The sequence below is a fragment of the Micropterus salmoides genome, unplaced genomic scaffold, assembly GCF_014851395.1.
Source record: "Micropterus salmoides isolate LMB-PRFRI ecotype aquatic unplaced genomic scaffold, ASM1485139v1 Ms_hic_scaffold_11, whole genome shotgun sequence".
In the NCBI taxonomy this organism is placed as follows: Eukaryota; Metazoa; Chordata; class Actinopteri; order Centrarchiformes; family Centrarchidae; genus Micropterus; species Micropterus salmoides.
In genome coordinates this window covers 5,695,611-5,718,440 of record NW_024040152.1, presented here as the reverse complement: position 1 = coordinate 5,718,440, position 22,830 = coordinate 5,695,611, and the positions used below count along the sequence as shown (strand labels likewise).

The 22,830-nt window shown below is 40.2% G+C and overlaps 1 protein-coding gene across 2 annotated transcripts in view; it reads left to right on the top strand.

Annotated features, from left to right (window-relative positions):
• The first annotated feature begins 1,013 nt into the window (after positions 1–1,013).
• The window catches only part of smarcc1a (SWI/SNF related, matrix associated, actin dependent regulator of chromatin, subfamily c, member 1a), a 32,416-nt gene continuing 10,599 nt past the window's right edge, over positions 1,014–22,830 (top strand). Inside the window, exons 1-25 of one of the 2 annotated variants that reach the window (XM_038710566.1) lie at positions 1,014–1,258; positions 2,901–3,020; positions 3,155–3,240; positions 4,119–4,200; positions 5,014–5,106; positions 5,361–5,430; positions 5,665–5,734; positions 6,346–6,421; positions 6,847–6,972; positions 8,036–8,154; positions 8,998–9,128; positions 9,868–9,927; positions 10,064–10,101; positions 10,974–11,095; positions 11,476–11,547; positions 11,734–11,847; positions 14,751–14,904; positions 15,150–15,260; positions 15,454–15,513; positions 15,761–16,019; positions 16,426–16,587; positions 17,778–17,833; positions 19,505–19,658; positions 21,357–21,535; positions 21,692–21,826. In XM_038710566.1, coding sequence (XP_038566494.1) covers positions 1,073–1,258; positions 2,901–3,020; positions 3,155–3,240; positions 4,119–4,200; positions 5,014–5,106; positions 5,361–5,430; positions 5,665–5,734; positions 6,346–6,421; positions 6,847–6,972; positions 8,036–8,154; positions 8,998–9,128; positions 9,868–9,927; positions 10,064–10,101; positions 10,974–11,095; positions 11,476–11,547; positions 11,734–11,847; positions 14,751–14,904; positions 15,150–15,260; positions 15,454–15,513; positions 15,761–16,019; positions 16,426–16,587; positions 17,778–17,833; positions 19,505–19,658; positions 21,357–21,535; positions 21,692–21,826 — 2,835 coding nt within the window. In that variant the 5' untranslated portion in view covers positions 1,014–1,072. The remainder of the gene's footprint in view (positions 1,259–2,900; positions 3,021–3,154; positions 3,241–4,118; positions 4,201–5,013; positions 5,107–5,360; positions 5,431–5,664; positions 5,735–6,345; positions 6,422–6,846; positions 6,973–8,035; positions 8,155–8,997; positions 9,129–9,867; positions 9,928–10,063; positions 10,102–10,973; positions 11,096–11,475; positions 11,548–11,733; positions 11,848–14,750; positions 14,905–15,149; positions 15,261–15,453; positions 15,514–15,760; positions 16,020–16,425; positions 16,588–17,777; positions 17,834–19,504; positions 19,659–21,356; positions 21,536–21,691; positions 21,827–22,830) is intronic. The other variant, XM_038710567.1, reaches the window with a different exon arrangement.

Genomic DNA, 22,830 nt, shown 5'->3' with positions numbered 1-22,830 from the left:
GGAAAACAAGCAATGAAGTGTGGGGACAAAATAATAAAGAAAAGGCCCACAAATTGCTAGAGAAGCATTGAAAATGTGTTTGATTTCTGCTCACACTGATGGTGTTTTGGTTAAATGTAATCATATAAAACTGAATGACCCTAATGTATTAAAGATGCAGTGGGAGGAAATGCATTAGGCTTGCTTTAATGTAAAATGTGTAGAACTCATCAATTGTACCAGTTATTAGAATGAGATTATTTACTGTTGATCAGTGTGTGCATATATATGTATAGAAAACAACAACATTTTAATGCAGTTTTTATTGTAAACAGAACTAATTATATAACTCATAATAACTCACTAACGATAGCATCATAGTAAGCTCACGTATAAATGACCAATATTTCTGCTGTGTTCAGGCACTGCACAAAACATTTGTGTGCAAAAACAAAATCACAGTGATGTGCCAAAAAGATGGAACATATGTTTATTTGTATGTGTTCAAAGAGGGTAAAAGATGAAAATGTTTTAAAGTAAGGGAGACCAGGGGTAAATCTAACATGTTTTACATTTTCCTTCATAACTCACAGACTTGAAATAGTCATCTTTTGATACAAGAAACATATAGATGCACTAATAAATTATACAATTGATGTCTAATAAGGACAAGACCACAATATTAAATTAAATGCAAGAAGAGTGTTACAATTGTCCCTTGTTGCAGTGCCCCCAGTCTCCCCTATTTTTATTGCAAAAAGATTTATTTGCAAACATTATGACAGAGAAAAAAAATGCCTGTTAAAAACAAGGCATAAAATATTAGACAGAAGTAATAAAGGATAACAGAAAAGGACAAAACAGTAGCCTATAGAATAAATATGTCTTGAAACTCGCATTAATGTGTAACTTTAAAAGTGCAAAGGAAAAACCTCCCTAGTTGCCTACATTTCCCATAAGCCCTTTAATATCGTGACTCGCGAGACTTGAAAAGAGTCAACACATTTGCGGCTGCGCAGTATCATTCGAAAACTTGCACGGTGAGCGAGCGACGCCGCGGAGGAGAAAGACAACGCAGCGAACAAAACACACAATGGCGACGGCGGCGACAACGGCAGGCGGAACGGGCTCTGGCGGACCGGCCACTGGCCCGGTCGGCGGCGGGATCGCAGTGGGACGAAAGAAGGACGGCGGTCCGTCCACAAAATTCTGGGAAAGTTCAGAGACGATAGCCCAGTTTGAGACGGTGCGGCAGTGGATCGGGAAGCACTACAAGAAGGTGAGCTAGCTGGTTCTCCATTGATTTCTATGATGGCCCGCGTCCCGCTGGCACAATGGGCGCTGCTATCCGAGCTAGCTGCTGTCACACAAAACTAACTATAGCTCAAGTTTAGGCTGTTTATACAAACGTTTTCGAGTTACAGGTGATACATCGTTTTTATATGTTCGTGTTAGTATGTCACAAAATAGACGGGCTCCAGTTTTACTAGAGCGAAGCTGTTTATCAATTAGCTAACGCACTGTTAGCTAGCTAACTGGCCATTCAGTGTCGTTATACTAATAAACACGCTCGGGGGAGAAGTGTTTACAAACGAGCGGCAGATGGACGTTGCAGCAACTGTACTTGTTCAGTCTATATTTACAACTTTTCTTAATTCACTCAATCCCATCCAGACTACCGTATCAACGCTGCAAAGGCCCGAGAAGCTAACCAAATGTTACTAGTCACGAGATCTCGTTCGACCCAACAGCTTATTATATTAATAACAAAATATATCTAACATGTATTTTATTCCGTCTGAAATAACATTGTAGTCAGAAAATAATCATCATATAATTGTGTGCATTTTGCAAGCGAAGTCATATTTTTGTGCTGAAGAGTAAGCTGTGTTGAGTTTTGTCAACACAGCAGCATATACCAGACAGTATGCATGCTTCCCTCGCCCACTAAATTAGCCAAACAAAGAATGCTCCTCCTGTCTCTTCATGCTCTCATTCAATCCCACTGACACGGTTATGTGTAAGAAATAAGATTAAATTTAATAAACCTAGATATGGAATTGTGGACGCACTTTTGGAACCTTGCGTTTTAAACACAGAAACACACCTGAAACAGGATCAAAACATGTAAACTTTTCTTTCTGCACAAAATCTAACCCAAATGTTTGGCTTGATTTTGTTTACATTCAGTCAAAGTACCTAAAATAGCCAAGGATGTGTTTGAAGATTAGAAGTGGGTCTCCTTGACATTGTCATTGTTATAAATAGACCGGGTCATGTGTGATCTTTCCACCCATTTTAGTTTGACTTGTCCTATTTTTCCATTCCATCCATGTATGATTGCTTCTCCTTGCTGTATTGTAGCTCTGTGCCACAGCAGGAGTGGAAGTTTATCTGTGGCCAGGAAAATCAAAGTCACGAATGTGCCAGGTTTGGTAGATGGGAGGATGGTTGAAACGCAAATATCTACCTTTTTGAAACCTCCTGTAGCAAGACCCTGAACCTCTGCAAGCCTGGTGACTTTATTGACAGTGACCTTTGACCTCATCTGTGGAAGGCAACAAGTGATAACACACATTTCAGTGGATACTTAAAATGAAATGCATCTGCATTAGCAATGATGGCAACTTCACATGGTTATAAAAATGAAAACTCAGTTTTGTTGTTTAGAGTATATTCCCATTTTTCTGAAACAATTTTAGGAAGTCGATTTGGGCTCTTGTTACTTGTAAATGGTATTGGTTCATATCTTTCAACAAAGTAACTGATATATTAGTTATTGTTATTTGCTGCCCCACTTGAAGGTGGACGTTTCCCTCTTAACTGTTGACATTAGATTACACTGTTGTGTGTTTGTCTTTGTGTGTGTTTTTCACTTTCACTGGTGTTAATGAAATGTTTTTATCTCTGTCTGGTCCCAGTATGTCCAGAATGACTCACCCTCCAGTAAATCTTTGGCGGGACTGGTGGTTCAACTTCTGCAGTTCCAGGAGGACGCATTTGGGCGCAGGGTCAACAATCCTGCTCTTACCAAGCTACCTGTAAGCATATACATTTTGTATTTTTATGAAAACAACATACATTTTGTGGTATGTGCATTTATGAAATTCATGGTTAATTAATAGACCTGCAATGCTGAAACATCATGTCCTCATTGTTCGTCTTCTATCTATAGGCCAAGTGTTTCTTGGATTTCAAGGCAGGAGGTGCTCTGTGTCACATCCTTGGGTCGGTCTACAAGTTTAAGAGCGAGCAGGGGTGGTGAGTTGACTTGTGGTAACTTCCATAGAAAGACTGGTGCTGACCCTCACTTAGTCCTGAAATATAAACTAAGTGGCTTTGTCATGACAAAGAATCTCATGCTTTTGCTATCACGCTCTTGTTTTCACTCTTACAAAACTCTGTGATGATATTTGTTGCGCTGATGATAACTGTAGCAGGGGTGTACATCTTCACTGGTCTCATGATTCGATTACGATTATCAGGTCAACGATTCGGTTCCCTGATGCATCACCTCAAGGGTGGGAATTTCTGGGCACCTCATTACGATTATGAGGGCTGTAATACGGAAAGGATAAATATGTATTTTTCACCTACTGCCCGCCTGTTACGTAGCTGTCCTTTGAAGAATGATGAGAGGACACTAGCTAAGCGCTACTGTGTTGCACAGTGTGTGCGGGTCATTAACGTTAGTTGCACATTGATTTTATATATTATTATTTATTATATAATGTTATAGCTTAGCAGCAGCAGTCACTCATTCAATCAACAGTTGTCTGTCTGTGCCGAACAGAGAGAACCACACGTGTCCAACGGTCCGGAGCTGCACTTCCTCATTTCCGAGTTCCGCCTTTTTCGCTCCGTCAACATTATGTTATCAATTAACCTCTAGATAATTGATTATTGACATTTGTGAATCGATTCATAATCGTCCAAGTCCGCATCGTGATGCATCTTAAAATCAATTATTTCCCACACCCCTAAACTGTAGGAAATCATACAGGACCTGGTACCATAACATTCAGGTTTTACCCCAGAAATTCTCTCTGGAGCAGTTTTTTTTAGCTTATTGTACTGTGCTGGACGGTTGCATTCACATCTTATTGTATGTCTTACTGTTCTTTGTCAACCACTCCCAGGCGCAGATTTGACCTGCAGAATCCTTCCCGGATGGACAGGAACGTGGAAATGTTCTTAAATGTGGAGAAGAACTTGGTCCAGGTATGATCTATACTTACAGAAAGACCTCAGTAAGATGCTCAGAAGTACTTGTATCATTTCAGCTATTCATTGAAGTCTTTTTAACCAAACCAATCTGCATGGACAGATGAGCAGTGATCGTTTTTTACGTACATTTCTGGAATAGGAAATATTGTTTTTGATTAGGGTTGGATGATCTTCTCTGTTTTCACATCGTCTAATCATGGCTACTTGAGATCACCGACTGGCAATCTGATTGCCAGGGGGCGATGTTACGTTGCAGCATGCAAGTGAAATGCCAGCATGGAAGAAATAGGCTTATTAGCTTTAAAAGAAACTCCCAGAAACATCCGTAAATGCACAGTAGAGTGTTTCCCACAGAATCAATTACTAGGTGTGCTTTAATTACTCGTTTAATGAAATGTATGGGGCTGATTGTTCTTATGTTGTGTGTATATATAATGCTTTGGCAATGTTGTTGTTACATTCATGCCAGTAAAGCTAATTTGAACTGAATTGAGAGAGAAAAAGCGAGAGAGAGCGAGCAAGTGGAGGTGCTGAGTGAATCTGCACGCAGCTCCACAGTGAATTATGATTTAAATATATTAAATAGCATGTGGCGTTGATATTGTGTCATGTCGTCACAAATAAATCAATAAATGGGAAACACTGCTGTGTGGTGCAGATTCTAGAGAAGGTTTTCATCTTAGCTCTGATAGGGTGTTAGGTAAAATCGCCTTAATATCGGCACATGAAAACCCAATCGCTGATCATCCCTTCAATCGTTGACAGCCCATCATTTCTGATTCCAACTTGGTGTTTCTGTACTTTTAGAACAACTGCTTGACTCGGCCCACTGTCTTCTTGTCTCCGGACATCGAGCAGAAACAAGCCAGTAAGCTTAAAGACATCATCAAAAGGCACCAGGTGAGCCCAAACGTATTGCATCAAATCAGCCAATGAAAGAATTTGTTGCTGAAGTAGAAAATTGTGATTTCTAACAGGAAGCTCCTTTATATCTGTCTGTATTTGGTTGTTTCTCTATATCTATTTATGTCAGCTGTATGTCTGTCTGCGTGTAGCACCTTAACACTAAAACAAATTCCTTGTATGTGTAAAACACTACATAGCTAAAAAGCTCCTTCTGATTATAATTATTTTTTTCACTCTGTCCTTTCCAGGGCTCCATTACTGATGATAAGTCAAAGGCCACCCACCACATTTACCCTTCGCCATCCCAACAAGAAGAAGGTAATCTCATAATATATTTAGGGATAATTGAGTCCCACATTCAGTTTATGTGCGTAATTTAAAATACATTCAGGGAATACATTTCTTTGAATAACAACTAAATATGAGACTAGTAATCTTATTGATAATTTTGTTTTACAGTAGATACATTTTTGTATAATACTCAGTATTCTGTGTAGTTTATTGGTTATTGTGTGAACTTTGTATGTCTGCATTGGTTTGTGTGTGTTGCAGATGAGTGGCTTCGTCCTGTTATGAGGAAAGACAAGCAGGTGCTGGTGCACTGGGGTCTCTCCCCAGACAGGTGGGCACACTTTTCATTCCTTGTGATCTCAGCTCTGAACATCTTTTCATATCTTATTTTTCCTTAGTCTGTCATTCACCAGAGGTTCATAGATTTTTCTTTATTTGACAACTTGGTAAAGATGAAGGAGGGCAAAAAGACCTTACATTTAAATTTCATTAAAGGTATATCTAACCAGAGAAAACAGGAAGTGTGCTCTGACATGTCCTCATGATTTTATATTTATTTACTTCTTTGTTGTTGGTTTTTTTTAAGGGAGTAGATTGATTTAAACAGATTTTCACTCAGATTTCTCCTAGTAATTAAACTAACAGTGCTATAGAACATTTGTGCTACAAATAGTTAAAATTTTAATAATCCAGGTTTTGTAAAATCCAGACTGAATGTTATGTTTTATTGTACAATTTTTTACTGTGAACCATTTAATAAATCTCCTGACTTTTAATTTTTTATAAACTGAAATAATGATCAGTTTCATGCTTAACAACACAATCTCTCTCAGGCCTGTTTGGTTAATGGTTACAGTCTTAGAGACAGCATGTCCATTCATCTTTGTTGTACTCATCGCTGACCCATGGCTGTTTTTTTTGTTTGTTTTTGTTTTTTTTTAGCTATGATACCTGGGTCTCAGCCAGCGAGGTGGATGGCGACGTGGAGGACCCACCCAGCACTGACAGACCATGGAAGGTGAGCAATAAGGAGTTAAATTTCAAAATGGACATAGCTGTTCCAAAACAAAAAAATGTGTCAAGTGAGGCCATGAATCTTATTTACTTTGACTACTGCTTTTGTTAAACATTGTGTCCAGCAGCAACAGATTTTTAGGTGATACTTTGATTACAGTTAATGCTGACATTTCTTCCATAAACTTTAAAAGTGCACTTTATGTTTGTTAAAAGTTGAATAATTATTCTATTATCACTAAAATCCTACAAATTTTCTGGTTTTAATCTGAAACATTAAGTCCATTCTTTTAGGAAACCAAGGAAAACCAGGGCAGCAGTGTAAAAGCATGATCAGATTCTAGTAGGATAAAGAATGTATAATAAATGATGAGCACACTGAGACTCGATCATAGTAAACAACCTCTGCACCTTCCCTCTCGCCCTCAGGTTCATGCCAAGTGGGTTTTAGACACAGATGCTTTCAATGAGTGGATGAATGAAGAAGACTACGAGGTGGACGAGAACAAGAAGCCAGTCCACTTCCGCCAGAGGATCTTCCCCAAAGAGGAGGAGGTAGGTATTTGTGCGGTCCCAAAAATATGCAATAGAGATTTTCAGGCTTGGAACGTCTGGGTCTAAAAGTAGTATCCTCCTCCCGCCCTCGATCACCAGTAGAGCTTTAAACCACTTTTTGTTGTTTAGAATGTCTGCAACAACTTTCCTGATTGTGTCCCACATGATAATTGTAACAAACAAAAGACACTGAATGTTTAAATTGGCTATTAGTCAAAAATATAAATGTAAAAATTTATAAACTAAGTCTGAATGCAGTTTTGTGTAGAAGTTAATGTTTTTGCTGGCAGTTTGTTTTGCTGCATGCAGTTGTGGAATGTGTGTCGTCCTCCTTCGTCTGCGTCTGGCCTCTTGTCTGTCTGTTGCACATCCTTTCCAAACTTTTCCTCACTCTTTGTCTTATTCTAATGTATTTCAGGGTTTCTGCTAGGATGTAAAAATATGGGGGAAGAAGCTGGTAAACTAAAATACAATGATTGCAATTAGATGGCATGTGAAGGATTCAATGAAGGGGCAAGATATTTAGTTTTCACTCTATTTCACTCTACATTTTATCTTGGCCAATTCAGTGACACCTCATAGAAGTACCTTCCACTAACAGTAAGCTAACTGGCCATGCAGCTGTTTCTACGCTCTCACTTAATTTAAAACAAATTGGGTAGCTAATCACAAACCTGTTTGATTCAGATGTGGTGGTTCACAGAGTGCACAGTGACTAAAATAAGTTAGTAAAAAACCAAGTACTGTAGGATGTAAACTTAGATAAGCAAACAGTACAAAAGTTAGATGGTGACTTGTCTGCTAAAGATAACGTATAGGAGATCAGTCTTTCATCACAATGCACAAACGAAATGAGGAATTGGGTGAAGGCTATTCTGAGAGAGGGCAGTATACAGGAACCCTGGTCGTCTCCTCCACCACCACGGCATCCCTCCCCCCTTCCTGTCTTGTCCTTCCACCGCTTCCCCTCCTTGTGTGTGCAACCGTTCCATCCTCTCATTCTGCTGCTCTTTCTCATCCTCCATCCTTCGCTCCCTGCGCCACACGGGGTTTGTCTGATCAGTCTTCCCGTACACCCGATCGCAAGGAGCGCAAGGCCAACTCTGCTGGCAAGAAGAGGAGGCGTTCGCCCTCACCGCCCAGCACCCCTGCCGAATCCCGCAAGAAGGGGGGAAAGAAGGGGTAAGGAGGCCAATTTCTGATAATTTTTAAATATTAGAGCAAAGATTTCCAGCTTGTAAAAAGAGAGCAATATTAAATCCATGCAGCAGATTTGTGTAAGTGAGCTTGAAAATCTGAAACCTGATATTTGAATCATGATGCTGCAGTTATGTAGAATTTTTCTTCTAGTAAACAAATTCAATGTATGTACCCTTTCCTACCCTCTCTGTGGCACTCGGCCCCAAGCTCATTAGTTCTAATGAAAATGTTGAAGAAAAAGGTCACAAGTACACAGTTTCATTTTTAATTTTTCTTTGTAATGTCTTAAACAGCAGGCCACTGTAAGACTATTTAAGTGGTGAATTAATACACATTTTGTGCTGTAGTGAGTATTTGGGGCAACAGGACTATGTATGTGGGACTGACTCCAAATAAACTACAGTTGCCATGTTCATGGTAATGAAGGAAAATGTTACCAAGTGCGTCAGTGTGGTCCATTGATGTGTTTTTAATAGTTTTTGGACTTGTTAGTTTTGAGTATTTTAAAGGATTTGTTGACCAGAAGAAAATCACCGAAGGTATTATTTAGAATGCCATCAAAAATTTCTCTGCACTGGAAACTAAAAATAAATGATGCAACACAAGAAGACATTGGCAGAGAAACAATAATCCAAACACACAATGACAGCCATGCTTGTTGTATGGTTTGCACAGCTAAAGAACGTGTTTGAGGAAGTTTTCACACCTTTGTGTGAATCCTGTGATATTTTGAGCAGTTTGAGCTGCTCTCATAAAATATACTGAATTACTAAATGAGATTTGTGTTGCAATAAACTGACCTTTTGATTCTCTCTTTGGTGTCAGGAACCCGGGGCCTCACTGGAAGCGACGGGGTCACAGAGGCGAAGAGGAGGACACAGAGGAGGATATGACCAAGGACATGGACGACTCCTCAGCTGGTGCCAGCATTGAGGAGGGCAGCATGTCCAAGAATGGTATGGGAAGGTGGTGCTAAGATGGACAGTCCCTTTTTAATACATGAGCAGTCAAAATGTCAGTCAAATGATCTGTGCTATTAATTGCATCATATCCTGCTTGGCTTTAAAATGAAGCAAAATACCATCTGTGAGCTTTGTAGCTGGACTGTCCCATAAGTGTAAGATTATCTCTACTATTGGAAAAGCGTCTTTGGTGTGGTAATATGCCTTCACTTTAACAAAATCACAAACCGATTTCATTATTGAAACAGAAAACAGGTGTTTCACAGAACAAAGTCATATTACCACATAAGGATAATTTTGTTTAGTCCAAATAGCTTGACCATTTGGACTGAATGAAATTTTTGAAAATCCTGCTCTGTCACTTCCGCAGACACACACATACCATTCTCCAGTCAGCCTGAGGATGTGATGAAAGGAGCTTGATCTGTATTGTCCTTTTAAAGATTCCCTTTAAAACCAAACACACAATCCTTACCAAAACGGCTCTTTTTAGACCAAGTCCCATCTGTGATGTCCCAGTTTTGCAAAAATCCCCCCAACCACACACACAAATACTGCTTCTCACTCTATCTATTTTAGTGTCCTCTTTTGCAAACCAGAGTGCCGTTAATGCCTTCATGCCCACGGCTGAATTATACAGTCTTTCAATTTTTTATTCTTTTTTAAATGTTTTTAGCATTTTAGCACTTTAGCAGTCCACTCATGTAATCATTCTCCTTTCTTCCATACACAGCCAACTCAAAGAAAGACAGTGAGAATACTCCAGTAAAAGGAGGGAATGTGGCCGACTTGGGTATGCATCTAACTCAATTGATTGGATTAGTTGTGTATGGATTACATGAATGAATTCAGATCAATAACCAATTCTTAAAAATGTGTATTGGCCAGTGTGATGGGTCTCAACTGAAACCTGTTTTTATTTTTTCCAGATGACATGGAAGATGACTCGGTGCTGTCTGGTGGAAAGGTAAGCTGATTGATGGCTTTCTCTCTGTCTTTATAAAACCTATAATGAGGGTCTGTGTGGGTGAGAGGGAGGCGATTTGTGCTGACAGTTTGCCTGGCTTCTCAGTAGGGCTGCAGCTACCAACGATTGTTGTAATTTATAAATCAAATCAAGTTATATGTTTCCCACACATAGGGTTTACTTGGGCGGGCCCGTAGATTAATAGCCGCAGTAGTAAATTTGGCAACCCATTTTTACGTTTTTGATTGCAGCGCTGCACTGCGCATATTCGCTCCGCACCACATATTCGCTCCGCACATCCTCTCACTTGCTCGCTGTCTCTCCTCCGGTAGACTGCGTGAGCTTACTGTGAGCTTAGAACAATGATCAGCTCCCACCAGGTCTAGGGAAGTTTTGCAACGCAGGTGCCGAATTGTGCATGCCTGACGTGAACTGCACCTCGCGGGTGGTAACGCTCTTTTATGCTGAAAAAAGAGGTGGATGTAAATCTCGTCAGGTAGCCTGTTTTGGTTCAGCTAATCTGTTTTGCTGAATTATGCATTCACTTCTTAAGGTCCTTTTCAACACTTTGCTGTTCACATTGTTTAAACGCGGTTAATGCCACATGTTTTTGCTGAAATTCCAGGAATGGTACTTTTTGTAAGTGTAATAAAATATTAACGATTCTTGATTGATATGAACCCCACAAAGAATTGTATAGCGTTTAAAAGCAGAATTGTTATGCATTTTCATGCAGTTCTCGGCAGGCATGAAGAATTCGGCATAACACCTGTGAAGTTCTTTATTGGCATCACTTGGTTCCTCCCAGTACTGTTCACACAGAACTTCTCTTTGTGACACTGACCAGTCTGACTATTTCTTTCTTTCTGCAGGATGATGAGGAACAGAGCAAAGCTGAAATCAACCGCCTGATGGACGCTGGCGAGGACAATGTGACTGAGCAGACTCACCACATCATCATCCCCAGCTATGCTGCTTGGTTTGACTACAATTGGTAAGGGCTGGGGAATGAGGATAAACGCATAGCACTACCCAAATGTTGGTGTGCTCGTTTTTAGATTTTGCTTTTTATGTAATGAGAACTTAAGGCCTCTGTCACAAATACCATGTGTGTACATCCATTTAATTTTAAGAAGTGTACAAGGCCTTGGAAGAATCTTTTTATTTAAATCACTAACTGTATGTAACAACTGATTGGTCACAGTCACTATTATGCCAGTTAAATATGCTTGTAGGTTTGAGAAGATTATTTTCTTTTGAATAATAGTTAAACAGGTTGTAATGTAGCAAATAACAAGGAGCCTCAATCAATCTTTTATTTAAAATAATTGATGGTTAAACTGAATTTTATATATTTTTTTCTATTCCTGCTAGCATCCATGAAATTGAGAGAAGAGCCCTGCCCGAGTTCTTCAATGGAAAGAACAAGTCCAAAACTCCAGAGATGTGAGCTTATTTACAATCTCTCACAAGCACACACATGTACATCAACCACACACGTTTACAAAATACATTAACCACCATACGTGTTTCAAGTTAAATCTTGCTCGACGTCTTGCTGCAGGCCCAAAGTGATATCCAAAGTGGTTTCCTGTCATTCTAATCTCGTGTTTCTTCTCGACTCTTCAACAGATTCCTTGCCTACCGTAACTTCATGATTGACACGTATCGGCTAAACCCCCAGGAGTACCTCACATCCACCTCCTGTCGCAGGAACTTGACCGGGGATGTCTGTGCCATCATGAGGTGAGCCAAGTAGGGATGGAACGATTACAGATTTCACGATTATTATGCATTAATTAATTTCACAACACTAGTAATTACTTGAGTTGATTTTTAATATTTAATTACATTAACTATTATATGTCTATAATATGTAAGTGTTATTAATATAAGAGGAATATTACCTTCTATCCACCAGGGGAAATTGTGATAGAGGGGAATAAACTGAACTGTTACTGTCATCAACTCTCATCCATACATTATATTGAGTGCAGTGTTAACTGAAATGCATTTCATTGGTAGCCTATAGTCCTGAAAGTCTATAAGCTCCTGATGTTATGTTAGTGTTTTATACCTGGCAACATTTTCTCAACACAGACAGGAGAAGGCAACTTGATGTAACGTTAAATGTTCAGAGACTGAAGGTCTGCAGAGTACTACGTTCTGTCTTCCATAAAGGCCCTTTCAGAAAAGAAGCGATTTGCAGTGCATGGAACTTGCTCACCATGCGGTGCACATTGCCCGACCCAGCAACAAACCACACGGGCGCGGCGCAAGCCATTGAAAATAATGGGCCTCATAGCGCAGGCAGGGCTGTTGTTGCAGTGGTACCACTACGGCATTGATTGTAACTGACACGTTAATATTTAATTCCCTACCAACTTGCTACGTTATTTAATATAATGTATTAGGCCTACCTTTACTTGGGCGTGCAAAGCTCGGTGGAGATCACGCAGGTGCTGCATCAGGTTTAATGTAATTATGTGCTCCTTTAGCAGGAACCTTTTTAAAGGCAAGTTTTTGAACAGGTGATCCGTCACCTCTTAAATAAACACCTCGGTCAGACTTGGTGTACCCGAAATTCTCCCACACTGCCGACTTCAGCTGTTTCTTTGGTGGAACTAAAGCTTCCCAGTTTGGCCCCTCTGCCATAGTTTAGCCAGTGTACAGTAGCCTCAGATAAGCACGACACTTAAGCTGGTGCACCACTCCTGTAACTTTTGTTTTCGTTTTGTGCAAGTTGCCACAGTTTAGTTCCGTGTAACAGAAACACTCGGTTTAAGAGCTGCATAAAATAATTTCTATAAACTTTTGGTCAAAGTTGCGTAAATGTGTGCAAACGGTTGTAAAATCCCTTAAAGAGGTGGTATTATGCTTTGTGGATTTTTCCCTCTCCTTTATTGAGTTATATACCTTTTTTGTGCATGTAATAGGCTTACAAAAAGCCCAAAGTCCAGCCCAAAGGGAGTTCCCATCTCCCACAGAAAGCTCTGTTCTGAACTGACTGCAGACAGCTCGTTTGTAGTCTAGCTGCTTCCCTTTCATCCCTGTGACATCGCAGGGATGAAAGCAAAATGCGCTTCATATAACGCTCGCCAGGTGGCTTCTTCAACACGCCCTCAAAAACACCGGTGGAAAAACACTGAGCTGCAGCACAAACCTCTCCTCTCCCTTCCAAACACTAGCTACCCTCCAGACAGTCAGTGGACATAAAGTTGTTCCTGTGATGTAGAGACAGAGCTCAGTTAAAACTTTATGGATGATAAATACAGTATTAGTAGCCCTTAAATAGGAACTGCGCATGTGCAACTCCCAACAAAGATCATGTAGAGACAAGATGGATCACTCCGTAGCTAAAACGAAGCGTTCAACACAGGGTGAAAAGAGGAGCTGCAGCAATGTGCAGTATGACAAAAAATATGGCGTTTTTTGAAAATTAAACCTGTTCTGGTACGACCCCTAAATAAGATTATGAACCTGAAAATGAGCATAATAACACCTCTTTAATAAACAAAGTTCCCAATCCAATGGGAAGGCTGCGAGATCATAGGTACTTCTCAAATTGACCTGAAAGATCCACTTTCCCATTAAAACACCCACATACAAACACTAAGAGCTGAAATCAACGTAAGCATTGCGGGGAGGGGTTACTGTCGTTAACGGGAACAACACATGTTTAATTAGGGGTATTGGTTGCATTTGAAGCAATAAGATTTACATCCAATCAAAGTTAGGATGTTAACAAATCAGACAATGCAAAAGCAATTCATTGATATTCCCAAAGTTCTGGTCTTGAAATAAAATCCCGAGTCCTCAATGACCGATACAAGAACGAGTACAAAGGCGGTCAAGTCCGAGACGAGACAAAGACCATCAAAAAGTGGTCTCGAGTACTACAACGCTAACATATAGTGTAAAGCACTTTGAGTGCTCGGAAGACTGGAGAGACGCTTTTTACAAGTACAGTCCATTTACTATTTAAATCCTGTAATTTAGTCATTGTGCCACAGAGGTCATACCAGAGTATGCTTTTTCTAAGGGGGACCAATATACCATGTGATAAGCCCACGGTGCAGAGGCAAGAAAGGAGCTTGGGTGTGAACTGCTCTCTCTAGCTCTCTTTCTTTAGTTCTTTATATAACCATTTCTTTCACTTTTTATGTGAACGAGTGCAACATGAATTGAGGTCTTCCAGGAGAGACTGTCTGAAATTGTGTGCCATTATGCCCATATTTAAATAATATACATGTCTATGATGAAGGACTTTTTGATCTGCATTTGAATGTGGCCAGAAAAGCTAGGAACAACTTATGAACTAGTTCTTGGATTTCTCTGATAGCTGTTAGTTATTATTCCTGGAACTGGGTGTGGAACAGTGTAAGATGATTTGTGGTGGTTAAATGTTGGTCTCAAGTATGATAAATACTGCAGCAACTCTTTGAACAACTAAATAAGTCACTGTATATTAGTTAATAAAATGACACTTACTGGGAAACCCCTTTAGGTGTGGAAACAAAACTGATGATGCCTTTTTAATGGTTTGATGAAAAATTTAACAAACTTTTTATGTATTAATTGAGAGAAATCAGGAAAAATGGTGAAAAGAGTGAAATAAAAGAATATTAAATTTCATTGTTTGTTTCCAGGGTTCATGCTTTCTTGGAGCAGTGGGGTTTGGTGAACTACCAGGTCGACGCTGACAGTCGCCCGTTGCCCATGGGCCCCCCACCCACACCCCATTTCACCGTTCTGGCTGACACACCATCTGGCCTCATGCCCCTTAACCACCGACCCCCACCAGTAAGGCTGACTAAGATGTACAAGACAGAGTTAGTGATAGATGAAGGGAGTTTGTAAAATGGAGAAAGGGAAACAAGCAACATGAATGAAAATGACCGCTGCACTGTAATGTAGCATCAGTCCTGTCTGGATTCCATCATCTTCTGCTGTACTGTTGTAAAACACACTGATAGAAAGATCCGCACAGGCACTAATACAGTACTACCTACACATTGTTGCTCACATTCTGTGTTTCATCCCTGTAGATTCCCCCTCCGCAGCAAATGCCCAACTTTGCAGACAAAGGCAAAGACAAGTCCATCGACCTGCAGAACTTTGGCCTTCGCACCGACCTCTACAACAAGAAAAACCCCAAGGTCAGCACACAACTATCTTAACATGTAGTATGTTTTCCACATTATTTTATTTTTTAGCTGGTGAGAAGATTTCTATTGGAGGCTATAGACAACAATGGATGAAACGTGTTTGTGAATTTTCATACAATACTGCTAACACACCTATTGTCGTATTTAACTGTGTTACTGATAATTTGGTTTTGGTGCCCTACAGGTTAAAGCGGTCAACTCCACCAGGGAATGGACCGAGCAAGAGACACTACTGCTGCTGGAGGTGAGTCTCACAACAGATTAGAGAGCGAAGCAAACCTGTTATAAAATACTCTGGATTGTGATTGTGTTTGGCTGCTGAGCACTGATACTCAGTCCTCCAACCAGTCATAAATAGTGATGGAAATAAAAGATGGTTGTTGTATGTCGTCCATCTTTTACCTTATGACCCTTTAATCTGTACTTAAATCCTCCCACTTTTCATTATATTATTACTAAAACTTGTAATTTCACTCCCTTACCTATTCCAGGCCCTGGAGATGTTTAAGGATGACTGGAACAAAGTGTCTGAGCACATTGGTTCGCGCACCCAGGACGAGTGTATCCTGCACTTCCTGCGGCTGCCCATTGAAGATCCATACATGGAAAGCACAGAGGCCTCCCTGGGCCCTCTGGCCTACCAGCCCATACCCTTCAGCCAGTCTGGAAATCCTGTCATGAGCACAGTAGCCTTCCTGGCCTCTGTGGTTGATCCCAGAGTGGCGTCGGCTGCAGCCAGGGCAGCCCTAGGTGAGAGCTACTAAAAAGCTGCAAATTAGAGATTTTCAGATGGGGGGGGGGCATTTTTTTTACATGAAGTATTATGCCTATAATTCCTTCCTTACATTTAAAGCAATGTGTAAAAATACCTATAAACGTGGAAAAAGTTAATATACACTGGTATGGAACTGACAGATATTGGATATATATTTAGAAATATTTTCACAGTGATCACATTAGTGACTGTTCCTAAATTCAAATTCTTGAATTGAGATGCAAAACTATTATACATTTCTTCAATTCAATTAAACGTAATTTATCCCTGTATGGGTAATTTGTATACTGCAGCAAGTACACATTCGCTAGGAAAAGAAAAACACACACAACTTCAACAAGCTCTTTATAAATGTTTTGACTTTATTCGCTCTGTCTGCAGAGGAGTTCTCCCGTGTGCGTGAGGAGGTGCCGGCTGAGTTGGTAGAGGCTCACGTGAAGAAGGTGCAGGAGGCGGCCAGAAGCACAGGAAAGGTGGACCCTGCCTTTGGTCTGGAGAGCAGCGGCATCGCTGGCACCGCCCCCGAGGAGCCAGAAAAGACTGGTGAGTAATGAAGAGGGATAGAAACAGGAGCTGTTTAAGGTCTTCTGACCAGACAGGAAAAATCATTACATATATAAAAGGGTAAAAGTGTGTAAATGTAGATGTGTTCTGTTTTTTGAAAAAAGAAATGACTTGTATAAGCTGGTGTTAGATATTGTGTATTGTAACCACTGGAGGGCAGCAGATAGTAACAGTATATATTGATACAGATTACTGCTGTGTTTGTGACTTTGTCCTGTTTTTCATATCCTCCTTTGAGGAAAAATGATGTATTTCTTCACCTGAATATATACTAAAGATTATTGGTCTGTCCTAATGTGTGAACGTGCTACACGTGCCCGTTTATACCAGTAGGGGTGAGCAATATAAAAATATTGGCATGCATACTGACGTGGTAACCAGTGGATTAAAACATCAGTGGCAGATGGGGCAGGGGAGTAGGAGGAGGGGGTGGCAGAAAACTGGGTCATCACACTATCATATGCTTATCTCTTTATCTCTGTTTTGCTCTTTGCTTTCTTGAAATATTTTCCCTTTCACTCAGTTGTTACTCTCCCACAACCCTAACACACACATACACTCCCACATAATACAAATCATTTGTTATACCTAAATGAATGCCCTCTAGAGCCACAGTTGCAATCAATAAGCTTAAATGCATTCAGTGCCTCAACTGGCCTGAAGCACTCTCTCTCTCACACACCCATATCACACAATCAATATTCAGACCCTTAACACATGCTCAAGTGCACCCGTGACATGGTTTAACACTCAACCGTACACATGTGGTGTGTGTGTGTGTGTGTGTGTGTGTGTGTGTGTGTGTACACTCGCGCGCACACACAACACCCTTCCCTGCTCACTTAAAATGCTTTTGACCTTAATTTTCTGTCCTAAGTTTTTAACCCATTGAACACAAGTTTGATGCCTTCAGAGAATCTATAAATTAATTTTATTTTAAACAGGATAACACGTCACTGTTGCTGCTTTCTGTTACACTTGGAATTGATCTGTAATTTCTTTGCTTCAACCCGATCTCACCCCGTTTCTTGCTTGCGTTCTGTTTTTCAATTTAATTAATTCTGGAATAAACAGTTGCAATAAAATTCAGGTTGCAACACAACTTCTGTAGCCCTCTTGTCCAGTTTGAGATGTCATGCTAATTTCTCTACCATACGTGTCACTTGCAGAAACCACAGAGGCAGAGAAGGTTGACACTGACACAGACTCCCAGCAGGCTGATAAGGTAAGACCACCTTTTGTATGTCCTGATGTATCCTGTATGTTGAAAAGGAATGGTTTAACAGAAACCTTTGCTTATTAATGGATAAAGCAATAATTGCTACTTTTCTTCTTAGCAACAAAACCAACAATGCATTAGTTTAACGCTTTGTGACTTTCCATCCGTCTCTGTGGTACTCATGGTCCCAAACCCATTGGTTCAAACTGAAGACCTACATCTTTAAAAACTTTAACTGCTTCCAGTCTTATTTAAAATAAAGTTCCTAAAACAGCTGTAGTTTTACTAAAAATATGAGTGCCTGTGTTGGGACTATTTTTAGTGGTGTTTTAATATACTAGTGAGTACTTCTGGCAGCAAGACTGTAGGGATGCACCAATCTTTTTCAGTCCCGATACCAATACCTGGGCTTCAGGCATCAGCTGATCCGATACCAGGTGCTTGATTATGTTGGTTGTGTTAGATTTTGCAGTGCTGCCACCACCCCTTGAAACATTGGCTTTGCAGATATTGCATGTAGCCGTAAAACTTGTTGGCATAGCAAGTCTGAAAAACCTCCAAACCCCTTGTTTTTTAGCTCCCTCCATGCTAAATTAACAACATCTACCTCAAAGCTGATGTACGTGTAGTTTTTGGCTCCTGGTGAAACGGCACTTAATTTTCAATAATTGCTGTGTAAAACACACATTTCCACATCCTGATCCCATCAGTGACGAAATACAATCACAAACAGAGAGATTAACCCATCTCCCATCAAACAAATGTTTTAATGTTAGCTCTTGAACAACAAAGAAACACTGGATTCAGCTATAGCAGGTATGGTTAGAGAAGCAGTTGACATGATTCTGAGATCAGCATTATATGACTTTCAGCTGGAAAAACGACTGTGAAATATTTATGTCCTAACGTAAGCTATTGCAGCGAGAAAGATGAGTAATTGTTTTGATAATAATCTGAAAACCACTTCCATCCAACCACTTCCATCACTTGAGCTATACGGTAATTGTTGACTTTCTAAGAAGTGGGTGTCAGATCATCTGTTTTTATACTGCTAAACCACCTACCTGAGTTCTGCATGGATCAGCAGTTAAACGGATTAATTTCAATATGTTAAATATTAACTAGTGTCTGCGCAAGTGTTGATCTTGCCATCCCATTAATATTCACTTCTGTATTTTGTCCATTTTTATTTCCTGTCTCCTACTTGGTGTTTTAAAGTATATTATCCCACTCATCTACATTTGGTGTCTCTTGCTTCGGAAATGCCCTCAGGCTGAATGTAATGGCATTTTTCTAAAATTAACTTTGTCCTCGCTCTGCTGGACAGCTTGTTGGCTGATGGCTTCCTCATTAGCACCCATTAACCAATGTCAGACACTTTGTCTAAATCACAGCGATCGTCCCCAAAAAGTGGATAGGGTCCCGATACGACCCATTATTCTATTTGCCCTGAGCATCACAGCATTTACCAGCCTGTTACTTGCCAAATTAATTTTAAGTATCAAAATGATTAGTTTAGCCACATTCACCTGGTACGGTTGTTTAGTTGTTCTTTGATACTCTATGCAGGTTGTTTGTTAAATTTCTACTGTCTTTTGTGTCGTTTTTTTTTTTTACCACTTATCGCTTTACCACTTTTACCACTTATCGCTGTGTGTCTGTGTCCTCATCCTTCAGGCGGAGTTAAAGGACGAGGCAGAGAAGCCAAGTGAGTCTGCAGAGAAGAGCGACAAGACCGAGACCACAGAGAAGGTGAAGAAGGAGGGAGGAGAGACGTCGGAGCGCGAGGAGGAGAACGAAGAGGGAGGGGAGGCCAAGACGGCTCCTGCAGGTAACACTCATCATAAAATATAAGAAAACATTTCTAGTTCATAAGCTCATTACATTTCATTAGCACTTAGCTCCCAATTAAGGCTGTAGTTTTTCTTAATTTATCTATAACAGTTTAAATAAATTTTATGAATTTCTCAGTCAATCGATCCCTTTGCTCTGTGAAATGTCAGATAGTAGTGAAAATCGCATCGCAATTTTTAAATCAAGTTGATGTTGCCAACCAACAGCCCACAACCCAGAGATAATCGGTTTGCTACAATATTTGACTCAGAAAATCAAGAAAACCTCTCACTAAAAAGCTGGAACTATATTTAAATATTTGTGATTCATATTTCTGTGAATCAAGAAAATTATAAATCTGCTAAGAAGTCACCGATTTCTAAAAGTGTTAAATGTTTAACTTCAGACAGTGTCTTTAAACTAGGGGTCGACCAGTAATGGGTCTGGATGATTATCGGCGCCGATATTCAGCATTTTTCCAATAATTTGCATCGGCCATTTCAAAAACGGATAGCCGATATAATCAATTAATTAAAGAATGTGCTCCTTTGGCACTGATGCAGCCACTTCTCTCAGTCTGTACTCACCACTCTGTGTGCTGGTGCAATGTCCTGCCCACAGTATTAGCTGATTACAAGTCACGAGTAATAGCCTATCAACACTAACTAACTATAGTGCGGAAGTATATACACGCACACAATCGGAGCCAAGTGAGCGGAGATCAGTGTAGATTACACAAGTTGACCATAACTACGGCCGTTACTGTAAGTGCAGCAAAAACAGCAATACTAGTAAAATTCAGATACTGCATCAGTACAACGAGCAGGAACGTGCACCAAGCGATATTTAATCTGCTCTGTCTCACTCACTGCAGCTGTGTGTGTGTTTTACCCAAGCACATGTGCTAGTAATGGCGAGGTTATATAAAAAAAAAAAAGCAAAATCTCACAGGTTGTAGCCTGTTTAGCTAAGATGCTACGTATTGTAAACATTTAGCAAATCCTTGTAAACTCAGCTGCTTGTTGGGAGACGAGCGCTGGGCGCTGAGCCTTTTTTTTCCCGGTCGCCAAGATTTGAAAAATTTTAAACTCTGGGTGAAAGGCAGCGCTCGTCAGTGTTACTTCTATCCCTGCCGCCAATCACAGTGCACGGGGGGTGGGACAAACACCACACCGAGCCATCCCAGCTCTCGAACCGCAAAATCTCATGAACCCACATAAGACCCAATAAGAGTATAGATGAAGAACAGAACCAATAAATAGTATCAATAAAATCCTACCTATATTATATAAATGTCAGCAGATAAAGACAAAGTTTATGATAATTTATAGTTGACCTCTAAGTTCATCTCTGGGATGGATCTCTGATTCATTTAATTTAATATTTATAAAGATTAAACATGACAATTAACTTTAATCTTTTTATTTTCAACAAAGTTTTGTGTTGGAGTTTGAGGTGTTCTAACATTTAACACCAAAATTCAACATTTTACAGAAAATGTATATCTGTTCCACATATCGGTCAATTGGTTACTAATGATCGGGATCGGCCCCAAATAAAACACATCGGTCGATCCCTACTTAAACACAGCTGTTGTTTTTTACAAGAGGGCAGCAAGACATTTTTGTGTGTAATGATGAAGCGGAGTTTCATAAAACACTCACAGTGGTTAAATTTCTGTCTCCCTCCCTGTCAGACAAAGACAAGGAGGAGGCAATGGAGACATCGTCCTCAGATCAAGAGAAGGATAAGGAGGAGAAGGCAGCTACAGACGAGGCAGAGGACAAGAGGAAGAAACTGGAGCATGATATCGAAGAGGGCAACATTGCCACTGCAGCTGCTGCAGCCCTGGCATCTGCTGCCACCAAGGCCAAGGTGAGACTGCAGGGGTGCTAACTGAACAGCAGCAAACACACACTTTAGCAAGTCGTATCAAAATGAGCTTAATGATGATATCTCAATAATGTTACTAGTATTAAACAGATATTTATCATTTGTCTGTCCTCCCTTTTTGTTTCTTCATTGTCTCAGCACTTGGCGGCGGTGGAGGAGAGGAAGATCAAGTCCCTGGTGGCTCTACTGGTGGAGACCCAGATGAAGAAGCTGGAGATCAAGCTGAGACACTTTGAGGAGCTTGAGACCATCATGGACAGAGAGAAAGAGGCCGTAAGTCAAAAAGAAGCTTTTTTGCCTTTCTGTCCCCCCCTGATTGTCACATTTGACATTGTGGCTCTCACTCTTTAGCCATGGTATTCCTGGTTAAGGGTGTGTAAAGGTGTTTGTGTGCTCTTAAAGGAATCACAGCACTGATTTAAAGTCAAACAGAGAAATAAGCTTGTCCACCTTGGTGTCATGTTCCAATTGGTGCCGATCGAAGGTGGAGCCTTCCGTGACAACTGCAGAGTCATTTAACTTAGGAATGAATGCTAATTGTACCCTTTCCCATTGAAGACAAATGTCAGATATAAGTGGAATTTTTTTTTGTCTGATGCGAGTGTTGAAGTTGAGATGTGTGGGGGTTATTTCCCATCACTGACCCTGCACAACTGAATTAGCGCCACACTCTGTAAGGGCTCTCAGTAGGGCTGGGTATCGTTCAAAGATTTTTGATATCGATACGATACCGGTTCCTGAATGATACTTTTTTCGATGCCAATTTTATTCTCAACAAACTGAGAACCATTGTTGTTTGTTTAAAGTAACTTAATTATCATGTTATTATCATTAATGTTGTTTGTTATTTTAGTAATTGTTCCTTTTGAAAAATTCTACCGCTTGTCAAAAAGCAAGACGTATTTTCAGTGTAACATAGGCTTGTATTGTGTTTTTGTTGTTTTTATTCCCCTTTAGTTTTTATAATGTAATTTAATTGTTTATTTATTTTATATTGTTTAGATGTGAATTTTTGCTCTGGCAACATTGCGAGATAGACTCATCTCCTCAACTCCACAATAGAAAGTAAAGTCAGTCACGCGTGTTTTTATTCCACTGCAGCAAAGTCGCAGACATCAGCCCAAGGATCGGTACGTGATGTCACTTCCACTTCCGCCAGCTGCACATACAGGTCCGTGTGTGGCGGTGGTGTCACTTACTGATCCTTCAGAAATGCTTGGGGAAATGTAGCGTGTGTGGAAGCTACTCGATCAGTGAAAGAGCTTTGATTTGATTCA